This window comes from Myotis davidii, unplaced genomic scaffold, assembly GCF_000327345.1.
Source record: "Myotis davidii unplaced genomic scaffold, ASM32734v1 scaffold149, whole genome shotgun sequence".
NCBI classification, from domain to species: Eukaryota; Metazoa; Chordata; class Mammalia; order Chiroptera; family Vespertilionidae; genus Myotis; species Myotis davidii.
Genome location: NW_006352194.1, coordinates 4209673 through 4227848, shown reverse-complemented (window position 1 = coordinate 4227848; position 18176 = coordinate 4209673). Strand labels below are relative to the sequence as shown.

Below are 18176 nucleotides of genomic sequence, written 5' to 3'. Positions count from 1 at the left end.
GGCCTTGCAGAGGCTCAGGGCAAGAGGGCTGCCAAGTAAAATATCGGACATCAGGGCTACATTTGCATTTTTAAAAATAGTGACATTGTTTTTACAGTTATTATCTGTAATAACATTGCTCGCACTCATTTAATTGTTCCAGAAGAGTGTTCAGGGGCTCTGTGCCTCCCTGACATGTGCATGATTGGCATGTGCGTGGTTTTCTGCGTAAGTGGTCATAGTTTCATCAGCTAGGGCAAGAGGGCTGCCAAGTAAAATATCGGACATCAGGGCTACATTTGCATTTTTAAAAATAGTGACATTGTAGTTACAGTTATTATCTGTAATAACATTGCTCGCACTCATTTAATTGTTCCAGAAGAGTGTTCAGGGGCTCTGTGCCTCCCTGACATGTGCATGATTGGCATGTGCGTGGTTTTCTGCGTAAGCGGTCATAGCTTTTCATCAGCTTCTCAAATGGGTTCCAGATCCTCACAGGGTTAAGTTCTCCACCCTGTTTGCTTTTCTGAACTGGGCTTTCCAGGACCAGGACCTGTGCTTTCACCTCTGTGGGTTCCCAGTGCCCAGCCCGGTGCCTAATGCAAAGAGGGTATTTGGAGACGGTTATCTGGGCAGCTGACAGGTGCCTGAATGAGCATCAACGAGGCAGGTAAACATTTGCATCCAATTCAAACACATCTCCACCCCTATTGCAGCAGCTGGCTCTTTGTCCCGTCCAGGCTCCTCCGGTCACCCTGGGCAGTACTTAGGAGGTGAGAATTGGCGTTCTGCATCTCTCAAAGGTACCCAAAGACATGAATATTAGAGGTGGCTCCGGCATGGTTTTGAGTCCCAAAGCAGCCATCAACTGATGCATGTGACCTTGAGCATAATTTTCCCTTTCTGGGTCTTAATTCTTGTCCGACCCAAGTGTGATAAGGCTGAACAGGGATCCCTCCACTTAATCCATCAAGACATGAGGGAGAGAGAGGGACGCAGAAGTGAGCAATGTGGGCCTTCTCCCTGCTGTCCACAAGAATTCACAGTCTAGACCCCAGGATCTGCACACAGTGACCACTCAGTATATGTGTATTAGTCAGCTGTTGTTGAGATGGTGCTGCAGAACAAACAACCCCAAATCCAGTGACCTACCACAAGTAGCTATTTTTCTTTCTCATAGGTTTGTATCTGTCAGTCAGCTGAGGTGGCTCCGTTTCACTCTAGAAGTTAGGTCAAGATCTTTTCCCCCTTTCTCTCTTTCTGGAACTAGTTGTTACCCAGACTAAGCCCCCCTCATGGCAGATTGCAGAATCACAAGAGGCCAAGCCAAATCAACAAGTATATGTAAAGCCCGTGCTTGCATCATGTCCTCTAGAATATTCCAGTGGCCAAAGCAGGTCATGTAGACAAACTCAGCATCATGAGGAGGAGAAATACACTCTGCCTTCTCTTGGGTTGCAAAATCACTTGCAAAGGCTGCAGGTGTGTGATTCTGTTACTGGGAGGGAGTGAAGAATTGAGAACCACGGATGTTTATCTGGTGGCCAGAACCCTTCTCCCCGCGCCCTGCCCCACAAGTGGCAGGAGTGGTCAGTGGGCTGTGGGCCCACTGTGCGCAACAACCTCGCTAACTGTCTTCTCTGTTCCTCGGCAGGAGCTCAGTGAGTACAACGCCACGGCCATAAAGAGCCCCACCAACACAGTCACTGTGCAGGGCCTCAAAGCCGGCGCCATCTATGTCTTCCAGGTGCGGGCACGCACCGTGGCGGGCTATGGGCGCTACAGTGGCAAGATGTACTTCCAGACCATGACAGAAGGTAAGAGGTGCCAGAGGGCGGAAGGCGGGTGGGCACTGACTCCACAAACAGAACAAACCCGAGAGCCACCTTCCCGCACAGCGCCTTTGTGCCCATTAGAAACGGCACCCCCCGGCTCCTTGATGTCAATCAGCCCCCTTCCCTCCTGGCTGGGAGCCTCTGTGCCCTGTACGGACTGTGCAGCCCTATGTAAAGGCACTGTCCTGTGGCCAGGAAAGGCTTGTGACATCCGTTACCATCACGCCAGCCGGGCCACTTCCTTTCCCACGACTCCTGGGAGCTCAGCACCGATGTGCAGTCACTCTGAGCAAATCACACCCATTCTGTGGTCCAGATTGTCCTCGTCTATAAAAGGAAAGCAATCATACTCAATCTGAAAAGGCAAAACTACTTCGTCCCTGCACTAGCTCAGCAGGGAGACGCGCTGGGATGGATTAGTCATGTCTACCCTGGGCCAGAGAATGGGAGGTTGCAGCCCGTGTGTTTTGTGGCTCCCAGTCTGGGACCACGTGGTCTCTACGTACCCTTCCTGCTCTAATGATCCTTGAAGGGCAGCATAAAGAGTGTGGACTCTGGTGCCTGACAGATGGAAATGACAATGGAGATTCAGCCCCCAATGTATGGCCCGAAGCAACGTACCTTACCCCTCTGAGCCTCAGTTTTTCTCTTCTGTAAAGGGGAATGGTAACTGTCTCATTAGCATCATAGTGTAAGGATGGGGACAGATGTACAGGCCCTAGCACAGGGTTGGTGCCAGGCCTCACAGAGTTGGCGCTCACCAAATAGGACGTGAAGTTATAGTTGTCGCTCCTGTGAGCCTGGGGGCCCTTGCACCAACCCACCAAGCTCCGGGCCAGCTTTCTTGGTGACGAGGCTCCAGCATTTTCCCTCACAGCACCCCCATCTCTTCCAGCATTAGTTCCTCTCCCGAGTCCCCCTTCCTCACAGCCAACGTTTTCACCTTCCTCAGCCCTGGTGAATGCTGGGTGAGCGTCACTGACATGGGTACTGGAGGACTGTCCCCGATCCTTTCTTTATTATTCCACAAATGTGTGCTGGCACTAAGACCCAGGACTGACCTTGTCCCTGACTTTGCCAAGCCCGTCTGGTCATGAAAGCAAATGGGAATAATAACAGAATTTAAAACGATGATGATGTTGGTGACATTGAGAACGTACTGAGTGGTTTGCAAGAGCGAGGCCAATGCTGAGAGCATTTTAGCATTATCTCAGTTAAGCCCACAGCCTTCGGTCAAACAGATCTGGGTTCAAGTGTTGGCTTTGGCCACTTTCTGTGTGACCTCCAACAAGTCATGACCTCACTAAGCCTCAGTTTCCTCGTCTGTAAAATGGATTAACATAGCCAGTGCATCACTGGGCTGTTCCGAGAATCAAACAAGATACATCTCATTCTTAGCACAGTGACCAACCTTTAAAACACTCAGTAACATTAACAGTTGATATTTACTGAGTGTTTAGTACGTGCTTTCCACAGCAGTCCTGTGAAGTGGGAAGTATGATTCTCCCCACTTTACAGAGGAGGAAACTGAGCCACAGAGAGGTAACCTGCTTTATGAGAGTTCACACAGACAGTAAGTGGCACCACTGGGACTCAAACCCGGGGAGTCTGGCCTCAGAGCCTGTGCTTACCACTGTCTCTCCTTATGTGGCAGCTTGTTGTTGTTGATTTTCATAGCCACATTGAGATGTGGGTATTATGCCCATGTTACTGTTGAGAAATTGAGAGTCAGAGCAGTTCATGGACGTGTCCAAGGTAACTTGTGAGCCAGTGACAGCCAGTTCTCCAGCTGAGCATGTGACAGGGACTCTGTGAGGAGCAGGAACAGAGCCTGGGATCCCGGGAGACCCCGCAGGGTGCTGGGCTGTTGGGGCTCCCGGCACCAGGCTGAGAACACTGCGTGCACTTTCTCCCCAGCCGAGTACCAGACCAGCATCCAGGAGAAGCTGCCACTCATCGTCGGCTCTTCGGCGGCTGCCCTGGTCTTCCTCATCGCCGTGGTTGTCATCGCCATCGTGTGTAACAGGTGGGTGGTGTCCCCCGGTCCCTCCAGGCCCGGCGTGCATCCATTCTGCCATTCCTGAACAGTGTTTGTGAACGGGGGAGGCATTTCCATCAGTACCAGGGACCGAGAGAGGCTGGGGTCGGCCTGGGTACCCCCAAGTGGCCTCTCCCACCTCCTCCTAAACAGCCACCATCAGCAGCCCATCCCGTTGCCCTTGACAAGCCCACTGTTCAGGGTGGCACACTGAGACACCAATACTTCGGCATGAGGAGCGTCTCAGAGCAGTGGGCTGGAGGACCGCAGGGTGCTGGGAGCTAAGGGGGTGGTGGAAGGAATACAGATCGCCCTGCCTTTGCACTAGTTGAGGCCCCTTCATGATCAGGGCCGTAAGCAGTGTCAGAGGGGAGGTTGTGGAGCTCAGGGAAGGCCTCCTGGCTGAGGTCGCTGGGAAGAGGGAGAGGACACTGGCAGGAGGAGGTGGGGGAAGAGCACCCCCACTGGCTGGGATGGCATGTGCAGGAAGGGGGCGTGGTCCCCTGACTTCTGGGGAAAGGCGAAGAGAAACTCTCTTTCCTTAAAGAGTTCCCCACTCCCACTGGCTGGGATGGCATGTGCAGGAAGGGGCCATGGTTCCCTGACTTCTGGGGAAAGGCGAAGAGAAACTTTTCTTCCTTAAAGAGTTCCCCACTTTATTTTTTTAATATATTTTTAATGATTTCAGAGAGGAAGGGAAAGGGGGAAAGAGACAGAAATATCAGTGATGAGAGAGAATCATTGATTGGCGGCGTTGTGCATGCCCCACACTGGGGATCAAGCCCACAAGCTGGGCACGTGCCCTGACCAGGAAATCAAGCCGTGTCCTCCTAGTTCATAGGTTGAAGCTCAACCACTGAGCCACGCCGGCTGGGCAAGAGTTCCCCACTTTAGAGGACACGGGGTCATAAGGTCAGATGGACAGAAGCCCCCAGGGTTTCTGGGGCCAGGATCCAGAGGCCATGACCAGAGGCGATGACTTTGCTCTTTGAAAGGGGCTTGGCTGGAAAGGGGACGGGGGAAACAGCGAGCCTGGACTTGCAGTGGGAGAGTGGGAAGGGATGAGTGGGGCCCGACAGGTAAGGCTGCTAGGCGAGGGGCAGGCAGGAGGCCCCTGACAGGGATGTGCTTCCAAAGGCCTGCCCACCCTCTCCCTATCACCTGCTGTGGCTCCCAGCTCCCCGGGCGCCTCCAGGTGGCTCCAGCCCTTTGCTCTTGTTCCAGAAGACGGGGGTTTGAGCGTGCTGACTCAGAGTACACGGACAAGCTGCAGCACTACACCAGTGGCCACAGTATGTATGCCCCAGCGGGGCTGGCACCCTTGGGCCCTGCACTGTCAGTTCCCCGGCAACTTCCCCAGCCTTCTTTCTGCTGCAGTCAGACTGAGAGACAAGCTGTCCCCTGAACGGGCCGTGCTCACTGTCACCGCGGCCTCTGCACATGCTGTTCCCTCTGCCTGATCACTCTCCTGTCCTCCTTCCCTGAGTGTCTCTTACTCTCCCTCGGGCCTCATACAGACCCCTCTGAGAAGCCCTCCCTGACCCCACCCAGCCGGGTGTAGGGCTGTTGTCCGTGTTTGCACAGCACCCCTTCCCTGGCTGCACTGGGATGGCCGCTCCCTTCTCTCTCCAACGTTATCACGGGCGCGCATGGAGACCTGGAACTGTGTCTGACCCTCACCACTGCCTCCCCGGCCCCAGCACACTTCCCACACATAGTAGTCACTACTCACGTTTGTATAGAATAAACACATGAGCTGAGTGAGGCGGTGAGGACCCTAGGCTCCGGCCTGGGAGACCAGAGAGAAGGGAGGAGGAGGCCTCGTGTCATTCCTTCCAGGTGACTCCTCTGGTGACCATTCACTCCCACCAGTGCCTCCATTCCCCCCACTGCCCCCTCCCGCCTTAGGCCAGGGCTGGGGGCACATGTGCCACACACACCCAGAGCACTGTCCCCTCCCAAGGGGTCCAGCGGAGAGAAGAGCAGAGTGTAGCTTCCTCTCCCTGGGGCCCTGGCAGAACTGACTCTCTGTGGGGGGAGCATGGGGGCCGGGGGGAGAAGGTGTGTCGGAGACCTCACTCAGGAAACAGGAATTCCCAGTGGGTCTAACATAGGTTCTCAAACTGTACTCAGTGGGGTATCCTAGGGCTCCTCAGATGGCCACTGGATAAAGGGGGGCCATCAGCATGTCGATTCGCTTGTCACTTATTTGCTGTAGCCTCCTATGTATACCAGGCCCTGTTATAGGTGCTGGGACATACAAGTCAACAAACCAATATCCCTGCCCCCGTGAACTTATATTCTAGCATCAGAACAGAGAATAAAATATATATATATATACATGTCATAAATGAGTAAAGCATATGATATATTAAAAGATGAAAATGCTGTGGGAAAAAGGCAAGAGAGAAGCAGAGTCCTGGATTGACAGTGGTGGTTCAGGGTTGTTTTTAACTAGGGGAGTGGGGGTTGGCCTTGCTGAGACGGTTTCATCTGAACAAAGACACTAAGGCGCTGGGGGAGTGAGTTGTGCAGCGATACCTCAGGAAAGAGCATCCCAGGCGACGGAGCAGCCAGTGCCAAGGCCCTGAGCCCGCGCTATGTCTGGAAGGTTTCGGGAACAGCCAAGGGGCCGCCAGTGGGACTGGAGCAGAGTAAGGGGGTGGAGGGGGTGGGGGGAGTATGAAGGGCCACAACATGCAGATTCTTGTTAATCATCGCAGGCTCTTGGTTTTTATTCTGAGTGAAATGGGGAGCTTCTAGAGGGATCTGAGCAAAGGACTGGCGGGCTCTGAGTTACAGTTCTGACAGGACTTCCCTGGCTGCCATGTAGAAAATGCACGGAAGGGTGAGGTGTGGCCAGGCAAGGACAGAAGGAGGGAGACCCGTGAGGGGGCTGTTAGGATAATCCAGGGATGGTATGCTGATGGCCAGACCAGGGGGCAGTGATGGAGATGGTGGGAAGTGGTTGGACCCTGACATATTTTGAAGGTAGAACCACTAAATATGTTGCGGGACTGGATGTGGGGTCGGCAAGAAGGGCAGAGTTGGGAATTCTAGATTAAGCCTCTGGGTAAAACTCAGTTTGAAGTAAAAGTTCCTGGGCTTAACAATCACTGTGGACATCAATGTAAAAATGGTTAAGCCATTCAAATTTCCAGAAGACAATTTAGGTAACCATTTAACTGTGCCGTGAATAGAAAAGGACTTTTTCGAAAGTGTAAAAGCAAAGAAAAGGGCAGACAAATTTAACTGCACAGAAATAAAAATCACCTGTACATCAAAGTAAAAGTCACAAATCACATCACGCCCTCCTAGTCCCCAAGTTATAAAATCATGATCGTAGAGGTGGCTAAACATACTGACTGTGTTCTATGTGCCAAGAGCTGTTTTCGTGCTGTTCGTGTACGCATCCATTTAATCCTTATAACTTCCCACTGTGAGTCCGAGTCAACAGCTGCTCAGGCAGGGGCTCGGGTGCGAACCGAGGGTGTCTGGCTGCAGCGTGCAGGCTCTTAGCCACACTGTGCTGTCTCCACCCGGCTGAGCTCACACACGCTGTCACCTGGAGCCATTTCGGAGCATCACTATTTAGAGGATGAGTGAGTAACAAAGTGACAGGTGACCGCAGGGAGCTATTTTAAAAACAGACCCCGGGATTGATTCATAGATCAACGCGATCGGAAGCTCTGGCTCACTCCCTGTGTCCGAGCAGGACTGTTAGTTTCGAAGCACTGCCAGCTCTGTGACCCGTTGTCCACCAGCAGCCCTGTGTGGTCAGGACCCTGGAGGAAGCTGAGAGGCGGGTGATTGGCTGACGTCCCCTTTTCAGGCTCGTGTGTTCCGTCATTCAGCAGGTGCTGAGTGAATACCAAGGGCTATGGTGCCTGGATGTGGAGCCAGAGGGATTGACCTGATTTCTCATTCTTACTCCACCACTGGCCAGCTAGGTTGCCTTGGGGAAGTCATCGAACCTCTCTGAGTCTTGGCATCTTTATTTTATTGATTTCTTTTTTTTCTTTTTTTATTTCGGAGAGGAAGGGAGAAGGAGAGCAAGATAGAAACATCCATGATGAGAGAGAATCATTGATTGGCTGCCTCCTGCATGTCCCACACTGGGGATCGAGCCCACAACCCAGACATATGTCCTGACTGTACACCTCACGCCAGCCTCTTAACCTCTGAGCTGATACATCTTAAAATGTAAATGATAGCGTACAGATTTGTATACTTCTTTCACAACAATGCTGTGAGAAGTAAATAAATGAATGGATATTGAAGTGCTTTCTAATAATAATATTTAACAATAGCCATTATAACAGTTCATTATAACTCTTCATTATAATAGTTAACCATCAGTCGGTGCCTTCTATTTGCCAACCACTCTACTAAGCCCTTTAAAAAGATTCTCGTTTAATCCCTGCAAGCCCCTTGTGAGGTGGGTCCTGTTTCTTTGTGACCGTCATTTCTGGCAGATCCAGAATTCAAGCCCAGGTCTCTGAGCGCCTGGTCCCTCCTCGCTCGTCCTGAATTCCCCACATAGGTTCAGGATGAGAGGTGATGGCCCTGACAGTCATGCCTCATCTAGACACCAGCCCAGTCTTTTCTGAAGAGTCTGCCTGCAGAGGTCCTCATGCAACCTCAGTTCAGCAAATGCCCCTCCTGGGAGCCAGGTCCTGAGCAAGGCTGTGGCCACGGGGAGCTCCCCTTCGGTTCCAGGAGACAAGCCGGGAAGCAGCCAAAAACGCTGGCAGCATAGCCTCAGCCAGACCACCTGGATTCAAACCCCACTCCTGCCACTTCCTGTCTGTTCCATGCCCCCTCGGGCAGGTCATTTCACCTTTCTCATGCCATCATTTCTTCACCCAAGAGAAAGGAGGTAACAACATTAGGTTGGACCAAATGAAATTGCCGTTTTTGTAGGTCCAAGCAGTCAAGTAAGTGACAATTTCATAAGGCTCGGCCTAATAAATAGCATTGACCTGGTAGGGTTGTTAGGAGGAGTCACTGGGTCAATACCTTTCAAGTGCCTAGAACAGGGCCTCCTGCCTGGGAATCCTCACTGAACTGCGAGCCAATGGTGCTCTTAACGGTGAGGTGAAACCGAAGGGTCACAGAAGCAGGAAGGCTTCACTCCGAGTCCTGCCTTCAATACGTGTTTATTGAGCATCTACTGCGTACCACCTTCACCTATGTGCTCCGGAGAAAATATTCTAGGGCTCATGACTTGGGGCTCACAGACCCCTAGACCTTCAGGGCCTATAATTCCAAAACGATATTCTGAATATGGGGGTGTACACACATGTGGATGTTTTTCCAAGGAGGAGATTCATAGCTTTTGCCAAATTCTCAAAGGCATTCGTGACCTCAAAGAGATGGAGAGGGAAAAGGAGGGCACATCAACGAGTGATGCAATTCTTCCATCAATAAGCATTTCGTTAGCACCCTCCTTGCCAGGTCCTGGGTGTAGCATGAACAACAGACACAGCCTCTGCGCCCTGGAGGAGCAAGGGTAACGCAAGCCCTCCCAGGCGGCAGAGTGTTCCAGGAAGGAGGGGGCATGGCTTTGAGCACGCATGTCTGGGAGCCCTGATACAAGGTAAAAAAGCCATATAGACATCAGGGCCAGAGGAGTGGGTGTGGAGACTGGGCTGTGGGAGCCAGAGGAGAAAGCATGGGTCTCCACGGGAGGGATCCAGGCAGGCTTCACAGAGGAGGTGGCATTTTGATCTGGACAAAAGAAGAAGAAAAGGGTGATCCAGGTGGAGGGAGCCACATGAATAGAAGCACAGAGACAAGAACTTGGGAGGTGTTTCTGGGACCACTGGGTAAATCATTCCTTTTTGCTGGCATATAGAGGACCAGGGGGCTATCCATGGGGCCCATCACTGAGGGCGTGGGATGCCAGGTGAAGGCACTTGCCTCTGTCCTCTTGATCATCACCCTGGCCGAGACCCAGGGATGGCACCTGATCAGCTAGCAGCACCCAAGTAGCTTTGAGCTCCTTCTGTGCTTCTCCTTAGCACCCTGAACTGACCCATTCCTGTCCTCCCTCCCAGCTGACCCAGCAGAAAGGGCTTCCCCGGTTCTATTAGGAGGGAGGCTAAAAGCCAGCCCCCAAGACCCACAGGCCAATCAGAGTCCAAACAACAAAGGGAGCATCTCCAGGGAGCTTGTGTCCTTGCTCTTGGGGAAGGTGTCCTGACTGAATACTCCAGGAGGAGGATGCAGGGACCAGATCTGGTTGGACTTCATCCAGGAGGCAGTGAGCATGGTAATTAAGAGGACTGGCCCTTGGCTCAAGCTTGACAGACCTGGGTTCAAATCCTGGCGGTGCCATTGGCTAGCTGTGTGGCCTTGGGCAGATGACTTGCCTCTCTGAGCTGTGGTTCCCACATGTGTGCAATGAGAATAATGACCCCTTCCTCAAGTTGTCGGGCAGAGGAGAGAGAGAATGCATGTCAAGACCCTGGCACAGTGTCAGGCACAGACAAAGGCCTCAGTAAACAGCAACTGCTAGTCTTCTGTCTCCGTCATCTGGATTCTGCCCAGCTCTGACACTGAGTGTCTGTTGTGTGCAGAACTGCGTGCAGCGCGCCAGGGAAGGGCGGCGTGAGAAAAGAGCACACGCCCACGCCCTCGCCCTCCGCCCAGGCTCCCACAGGCTAGTATGGTGGTTCTTAACCTCTTTGGTGGGGAGGGTCTTAGGCTGAAAGTTTTGGATCCTGTGGCCAGAGAAACAGAGGTTTGCATATGTGTGTATATACAATTACGAGATAGGAAAACCCAGAAACGTCTCAGGGATGGATTTTGGAGAACTTTTACTTTCAACAATATTTACTTCCAGAGTTTTCAGACTATAAGGAACATGCATTACTTTTCTAATTCAAAAAGGCAATAATAAATGCATTTTAAGAGGCTACTAGACTCCACCCCCTGTCCCACCCCAAAAGCCACTCTGGAACTGCCAAGTGGTTCACAGACTCAGATTAAGAAACCCTGACCTAAAGGGCTGGACAGATAATCCAAAATACACTGAGTGGCCAGATTATTATGACCACCTGACGTTTGTAGGCAATTTAGCTATAATTTCCCACTGAAATTGCTAGAGGGCCAGATCATTATAAACGTCTGAATAGCACAACATACCTAAGTATTGTTGCTGATCAAGTTCATCCTATCATGTTGATGGCGTATCCCAATGGAGATGGCTTCTTCCAGTAAGACAATGCACCATGCCACAGCTCCACAATCACCAGATCTCAATCTAATTGAGCATTTGTGGGACGAAGTTAAAAGAGCCATCAGGCAGCTGGTTCCACAACCATCAAATCTCACAGAACTGGACAGTGCTATTTATCAGGCATGGGGTCAGATTCCTCGCATCACCTTTCCACATCTCATGGAGTCAATGCCAAGAGGAATCGCCACAGTATTGAAAGCAAAAGGTGGCCCAACGAAGTACTGATGGGGTGGTCATAATAATCTGGCCTGTCATAATAATCTGGCCACTCAGTGTAAAGCTCATGTGTTAGAGCAGCGGTTATCAAACTTTTCTGTAAAGGGCCAGATAGTAAATACTTTAGGCTTTCGAGCCATATAGTCTCTATTTTAGCTACTCAACCACTGTGGTGTTAAAGCAACTACAGGCAAAAGGAATGTGTGTGGCTGTGTTCCAATAAAACTTAATTTATAAAACCTTATTACAAAACAGGTAGTGGGCCAGTTTTCCTATCCCTATTTAGAGGTCTCACCTCCTGGATTCCTGGAATGTCTGAAACAGAGGTTGGGAGTGGTCCACTAACATGTCCAAGGTCACACTAGCTGACCAAGGTTGATGACCTACTCATCAACCAACCAAGTCTTACTTATGACCCAGGGACTCCAGCTCCCAACTCCTACAGCTGCTACCAGGAAGTCACAGCTCCCGGGGCAGTGGGAGGATATGGGCAGGGAGCTGGGGAAGCTAGAGGGAAGCCTGGGCTGAGCGAGGGCCAGATGGTCAGAGAAGCGGAAGACCACTTATCTGGGAGGGGCCATGTGGATGGATCATCTTTCCTTTTTTTCAAAGGTTTTGTGGACTCAGGGCTGGGGTCAGAATTAGGTCTTTGGCATCCAAGTCACCTCCTTCCTTCCTCTGCATAAAAAAATAAAAATTCACACCAGATCAGGAATTTTGTCCATATCCTGCCTCATGCTGATCAACAGGGAATTTGAGATCCAGAAAGTTTTTAGACTTGGCCAGTGGGGGACCCCGAAGGTGGTCCCAGGAGCCATGGTGAGGCAGCCTCCAGGCTCTGGCGCTGCCTAGGAGGGCTGAGCCAGCCAGGGTCTCCTGAGGGTAGAGGAGGCTTGAATTGACCCTTGAAAAATAGGGAGACCTCCTTAGCAGAAGCCCAAGAACACAGTCTATGGCCTGCTGTTTCTGTATTTTTGGTACAATTCTCCCCTTTCCTTCGTGACTTCCTTCCTCCTGATTCTCTATCACAGGAGTAACAACCCTTTCTATCCTTTCTTCCTTTTATGCCCACACGCATAACAGACATTGCTAATCAATCCTGACAGTCTTTCAGCAGCTCCAGGAAGTCAATTAGAGTTGGAACAAGAGCTAGAACCTATTTGCTATCCCTGCTGAGCAATCTACCCCCCTCACCCTCTGCTCAGTGCCCATCTGCTCACGGAGGCCCAGAGAGGTCAAGTGACCTGCAGGGGGTGGCCAAGTTCTTAGGGGGAACCACATGGGAGTATATGTCCATCCATGGCTGGACTGGCTCTCCCCTTTCCATTTGTCCACATCCTGAATCTGTGCATTTGACCAAGCCTAGTCTTCTCCCTCAGTGACCCCAGGCATGAAGATCTACATCGACCCATTCACCTACGAGGACCCCAATGAGGCAGTGCGGGAGTTTGCCAAGGAAATCGACATCTCCTGTGTCAAAATTGAGCAGGTGATCGGAGCAGGTAGGTGGCTGGTGCCCTCCCAGGTACTGTGACTTCAACCATGTGTAACCACCCCAATGTGTCCTCCTGAGACAGAGGGTAGGATGTGGGGCAGATCCCTCAGAGAACCTTCCAAGCCCTGAAGGCTCAGAATGCCCAATGGAAAAGTCCCTCAAAGTCATCCAGTAAAACTACCTTATCAACAGATAAGGACACTGAGGCCCAGGGCCGGGAAGGAATTTGTACGTCACATCAGAGATTGAGCTAAGTCTGGAACCCAGTTCTCTGGACTCAGCCCAGTGCTTTGTCCTTCCCACCACTCACCCCATGTCCCACCCTCCATCTCCCCAGGTTCCCCTACATCCTCACACCATGCCATCCAAACACCATGGGACAGCCATGAAGAGTTTACTCTTACTCTCAAAGGTGGGCCCCCATATTCTACAAAGGGATTCTGTGTCCAAGAGGATGAGTAGAACATTGAGGAGGCCCCAGGAGTGGTGGGGGAGGTGGGGGGTGGGGTTACAGAGAGCAGGGTGACACTTACCCCTGGCATGTGACATCTTTCCCCTCTTGGTGTGTCTGTCCAGGGGAGTTTGGTGAGGTGTGCAGTGGCCACCTGAAACTGCCAGGCAAAAGAGAGATCTTTGTAGCCATCAAGACGCTCAAGTCGGGCTATACTGAGAAGCAGCGTCGGGACTTCCTGAGCGAGGCCTCCATCATGGGCCAGTTCGACCACCCCAACGTCATTCACCTGGAGGGTGTTGTCACCAAGAGCACGCCCGTGATGATCATCACTGAGTTCATGGAGAATGGCTCCCTGGACTCATTCCTCCGGGTAGGGGACCATGGATGGGGCAGGAAAAGGAGTGACATAGCTTCATACCATCAGAGCCTCAAAGGGTTTTGGAAAAGATCTAGATCAGGAATGGCCTGTACGTTTGCCACTTTCCATTCCCTTACCCATGGCAGACATCACTAATCAATCCCAGAAATCTCTCCAACCACCCTCAAAAACAAATCTCAGACTCAATCCAGGAAACCACAACCAGTTGATCAGTTAGCAAACAACCTGAAATCGGTTGCCATCCATGCTCACAGACAGCCTTCTCATTATGCACAAGGGAAAACTGAGGCTCAAGAGGTAGAGTTTGCCCAGGGTCATCCAGAGGGTCCAGGTGAAAGCCAGGTCTGGAACCAGGTCTTTAAACCCCTAGTCCAGAATTTTCACTGAATTTTGGATTCCTCCAGAGCACTACAGGCCAGGGAAGGAGTTCAGAGCACAGAGGGAAACTCCAGGCCCCCTAGGAGGTTGCAGTCAACCAGACAGACAGACAGTCCTGACGAGGAGTCGGGAGTATGCCATTGGCCTAGCTGCCATTTAGCAGATATTTTTCAAGCACCTCGCATGTGCAGGCCCCTTCCATATACCCTCCTGTTTAACTCAGACAGCACTGGAAGGTGGCTGTCACTCATCCCCACTTAATACACACATGAGGAAACTGGGACTCAGAGAGGTTAGGTCATTTGTCCGAGGTTGCACGGACAGCAAGGGGTAGAGCCAGATTCAGACTAACCGTGTCTGCTGCACAGTCTGTTCTCTCCACCACCCTGAAAGTGGCCTCTCCTGGGCCTACGGTCCCCAAGCACCTGAAACAGAGCCTAGGCCGGGGGTTGGGGCCCTGCCTTCCCATTGTGAACACGATCCAGAGTCTGATTCAGACCCTTCCATTGACTTTGCGTTTTCTCCACATCTCCTGCAGCAAAACGATGGGCAGTTCACAGTCATCCAGCTGGTGGGCATGCTACGGGGCATCGCGGCCGGCATGAAGTACCTGGCGGACATGAACTACGTCCACCGCGACCTGGCCGCCCGCAACATCCTTGTCAACAGCAACCTGGTCTGCAAGGTGTCCGACTTCGGCCTCTCACGCTTTCTGGAGGATGATACCTCAGACCCCACCTACACCAGCGCCCTGGTAAGATGCGCAGGGAACAGCGGGGTCAGGGTGCCAGGAAAGAGGGCATACACATCCAGCTCTCCCTGCAGTACGTTTTCACCTGCTCACGCCAAGCACTGTGCTGGGCCCTGGAGATGCAGAGACATAAACATGGTTCCTGCCCTCCTGAAGCTCACGGGCTGGTGAGGGTCACATATGTACAGAGCAACATGGAGTGACGGGGCTGTGAGCCAGGACACATGCTTGGGGAGGCAGAGGAAGGCTTGCTAGAGGGGGTGCTCTCTGAGCTGAAGGCTGAAGGGCCAGTAAAAGTGAGTCAGATGCCATGTTCTCACGGTAAGATGATACTAGCATGCAGGCTGCGAGGTTCAAGTGGTGAGCAAGAGTCTGGGAAGTTAGGCAGGGCCAGATCTTGGAGATCCTGAATGCCCATGCTCATGACTCTCTCCTGAACGCAGTTTGGGTTGGTGAAGGGTTTTAACAGAAAGGAACAGGACACAGTCCCTGCCCTCGGAGAGCTCGGAGACAGTACAGTCGGAGACAGGCAAGTAGCAAATGATCGGAGTTCCTCTGTATGGGAACTGCCTCTTTGATGGAGAGATACAGGCACAGTTGTGGGATTCAACAGAGTGAGCAATAATTGGGACTTAAGGAAAGACTTTCAGAGGGACTTAAAGGACGAGAAGGAGGTTTCCAGAGGGGAGAGTGGGGAAAGCTCCTGCCTGCAGAGGAATAGCATGTGCAAATGCGAGCTCTGAAGCAGTATGGTGAGTTTGAACAGGAAGATGCTTCCTGTGACTGGCACGGCACAGGGCATATGGCGGGGCATGTTGAGAGCAGAGGCCAGACCGGTCAGCTTCCCACCCACCCACCCTCCTCACTGTGCTCCACAGGGCGGGAAGATCCCCATCCGCTGGACAGCCCCAGAAGCCATCCAGTACCGGAAGTTCACCTCAGCCAGCGACGTGTGGAGCTATGGCATCGTCATGTGGGAGGTGATGTCGTACGGGGAGCGGCCCTACTGGGACATGACCAACCAGGACGTAAGTCTCCAGGAGAGAGCGTCTCTGTCCAGCCAGACGGGGAAGGGGAAGATGCACATTCCTGGCCTTTTGCTGATCTCCCAGAGAGTGGGAGCACCGTCTCTGAGATCCTGGGCAGGGGCAGCTCCCAGCCTGTAATGGCTGATTCACATGTCTGCACAGTCCCCGGACTCGCCAGGGGCTCAGGAGTAGGAAGGTCCATCATCTACAAATCGGCAAATCTGGACGATGTATTCACCTTGTGGCCAGTCCTGAATGAGACTCTGTCTGCCCCTCAAGTGTTTAATTTGGGGACAACACAATTACTCTGGGAACCAGGTGCAGTTATCGGGAACTCTTAGGCTCAGGTGCTAAACTGGAGAAGGCAAATGTTGAGACAAGAGCAGTGTGGGCAAGACCAGCCAGGAAGTCTTCACGGGACAGGGGACTCACACAGCAATGGGACTTGCAGACGTGAGGGATTCCAGTGGAAAGAACAGCCTGCGCCAAGGCCCAGAGCGGGGGTGGTGAGGGGTTGTGTTGGGAGCAGCGGCGAGGAAAGCTGGTTGGAAAGGCTGATGAGGTTCAATAATGGGGTGTCGGAAAGCCAACTCAAGGAATTGCTATTTGCAGCAATGCGGACAGGGAGGACTTGAAGGAGCTGCCTGCGCAGGGAGGGTGACCCCGTCGAGCTGGGGAAGATGAGTCTGGCCCCAGTGGCAGGACAGATTGGAGGCGGGTGTTTGAGTTCCATTCCCTGACAGAGGAGCCAGGTGGGAGCCACGGGAAGGGGTGCAGGTCTGTGCTGTGAGGCCTGACAAGGAAGGTATCGCTCACCTGGAGCTGTAAATGGCACTGAAGTCAAGCGTGTGGTCACGAGCCAGAAGGAGGAGTCCTCAGGCCATCAAAGCCAGGAGGGGCTCCGAGATGGGAGAGAGGGTGGGTCCTGAGGCAGAGGTTATCTCAGGGTTCTGGATTTCCTAAGATTGGGGCGGGGGAGGCAAGCACCCAGCTGCCAGGTTAGGCTGGGGCTATACCTGGTGGGAGCCCAGGTGAGGTCCATCCCTGGGTTGGACCTAGAAGGTTGCCTGGAAGAGGTGGAGGGCAACCAAATAGGTGTGTTCTGAAGTACACTGGGGAAAGGTAGGCCAGGCCAGAGGGCAGATGCTCTTACCCACCCACCCAACCCACGCAGCCCCTCTGTTGTCCCCAGGTAATCAATGCCATAGAGCAGGACTACCGGCTGCCACCGCCCATGGACTGCCCAAGCGCCCTGCACCAGCTCATGCTGGACTGCTGGCAGAAGGACCGCAACCACCGGCCCAAGTTTGGTCAGATCGTCAACACGCTGGACAAGATGATCCGCAACCCCAACAGCCTCAAAGCCATGGCGCCCCTCTCTTCTGGGTAGGGCCCTGCCCCTCTCTATGGCTCCACCCCAGCTGGCCCTCACCCTCTCCAAATACCCTCCCACCCTGGCTACCCTGCCTCAAGCAGATACTCTGCCTGAACTGGGATGGAGAAGGATAGTTTGTTGGGTATCTGCGCTGCTTTGGGGTGCAGAGGAGTGCAGGACACAGTGCACGCTGGGTGGGAGAGGAAACACTTTTAAAGAATGGTCAGATAGGACGGTGTGTAAGAAAAGTTAGCAGAATCTTCGTTAGCAAATGGATCTACTCATCACTAAGTTTCCTCCCTAACCACCCTCACACTCAAACCTGTACTCTCTAACTTGTGTTTGCATTCTCCTTGACACAGCCCCCCCCCACACACACACACACAAACATGTGCACGCATGCACAAGGACATAGTCCTACACATATGTATGAACATAGGCACAAATGCTCATGCTTATGCTCTCCCTCTCACGCACACAATCTCATACATGAATATACCCATTCTCACACTCACACTTACATACATCCATAGGCACCTGAGAACACACACGTGCCCCCACAGCGGGCTCATCACACCTGTAGCCACCACAGCCTTGCCTGGGCGCTGTCACAGGCCCCACTCGTGACCCTGCCCTCTCTGGGACTCTCAATCACACAGGGATTCTGAGGGGCAGGGGTCCAGTCAGGTGTCTTTGGGGTCCAGAGCTAGCTGTGTCAGAGACTCACACACCAAGTTCGTGTGGCCAACAGATCTTCGTGTTGGCCTCTACCTGTCGCTTCTCACCTTGACCTTGAGTCAACAGCTCCTGACTCTCCGGATACAAATACTGTGAGCGTTTAGCCTAATGAGCCAGCCAGGAAGTCATTCCCATTAGTGACCAGCTTTGTCTGGATTTCGGAGAGTCGGTCCATAATTCAGCTTCTGACAGCGCAACCAGGGTGGACAGGATGGAGAGTGGCACTGGGGGAGGAGGCAGGGGTCATCAGCAGTGAGTCTCCCTGAA

The 18176-nt window shown here is 52.6% G+C and overlaps 1 protein-coding gene across 3 annotated transcripts in view; it reads left to right on the top strand.

Annotated features, from left to right (window-relative positions):
• The window catches only part of EPHB2 (EPH receptor B2), a 141678-nt gene that overhangs the window by 121159 nt on the left and 2343 nt on the right, over positions 1-18176 (top strand). Inside the window, exons 6-13 of one of the 3 annotated variants that reach the window (XM_006777586.2) lie at positions 1634-1796; positions 3732-3840; positions 5080-5144; positions 12691-12813; positions 13383-13630; positions 14556-14771; positions 15647-15796; positions 16989-17182. In XM_006777586.2, the coding sequence (XP_006777649.1) occupies positions 1634-1796; positions 3732-3840; positions 5080-5144; positions 12691-12813; positions 13383-13630; positions 14556-14771; positions 15647-15796; positions 16989-17182 (1268 nt within the window). Of the gene's footprint in view, positions 1-1633; positions 1797-3731; positions 3841-5076; positions 5145-12690; positions 12814-13382; positions 13631-14555; positions 14772-15646; positions 15797-16988; positions 17183-18176 lie in introns of all 3 variants that reach the window. The other 2 variants (XM_015557285.1, XM_006777585.2) reach the window with 2 other exon arrangements.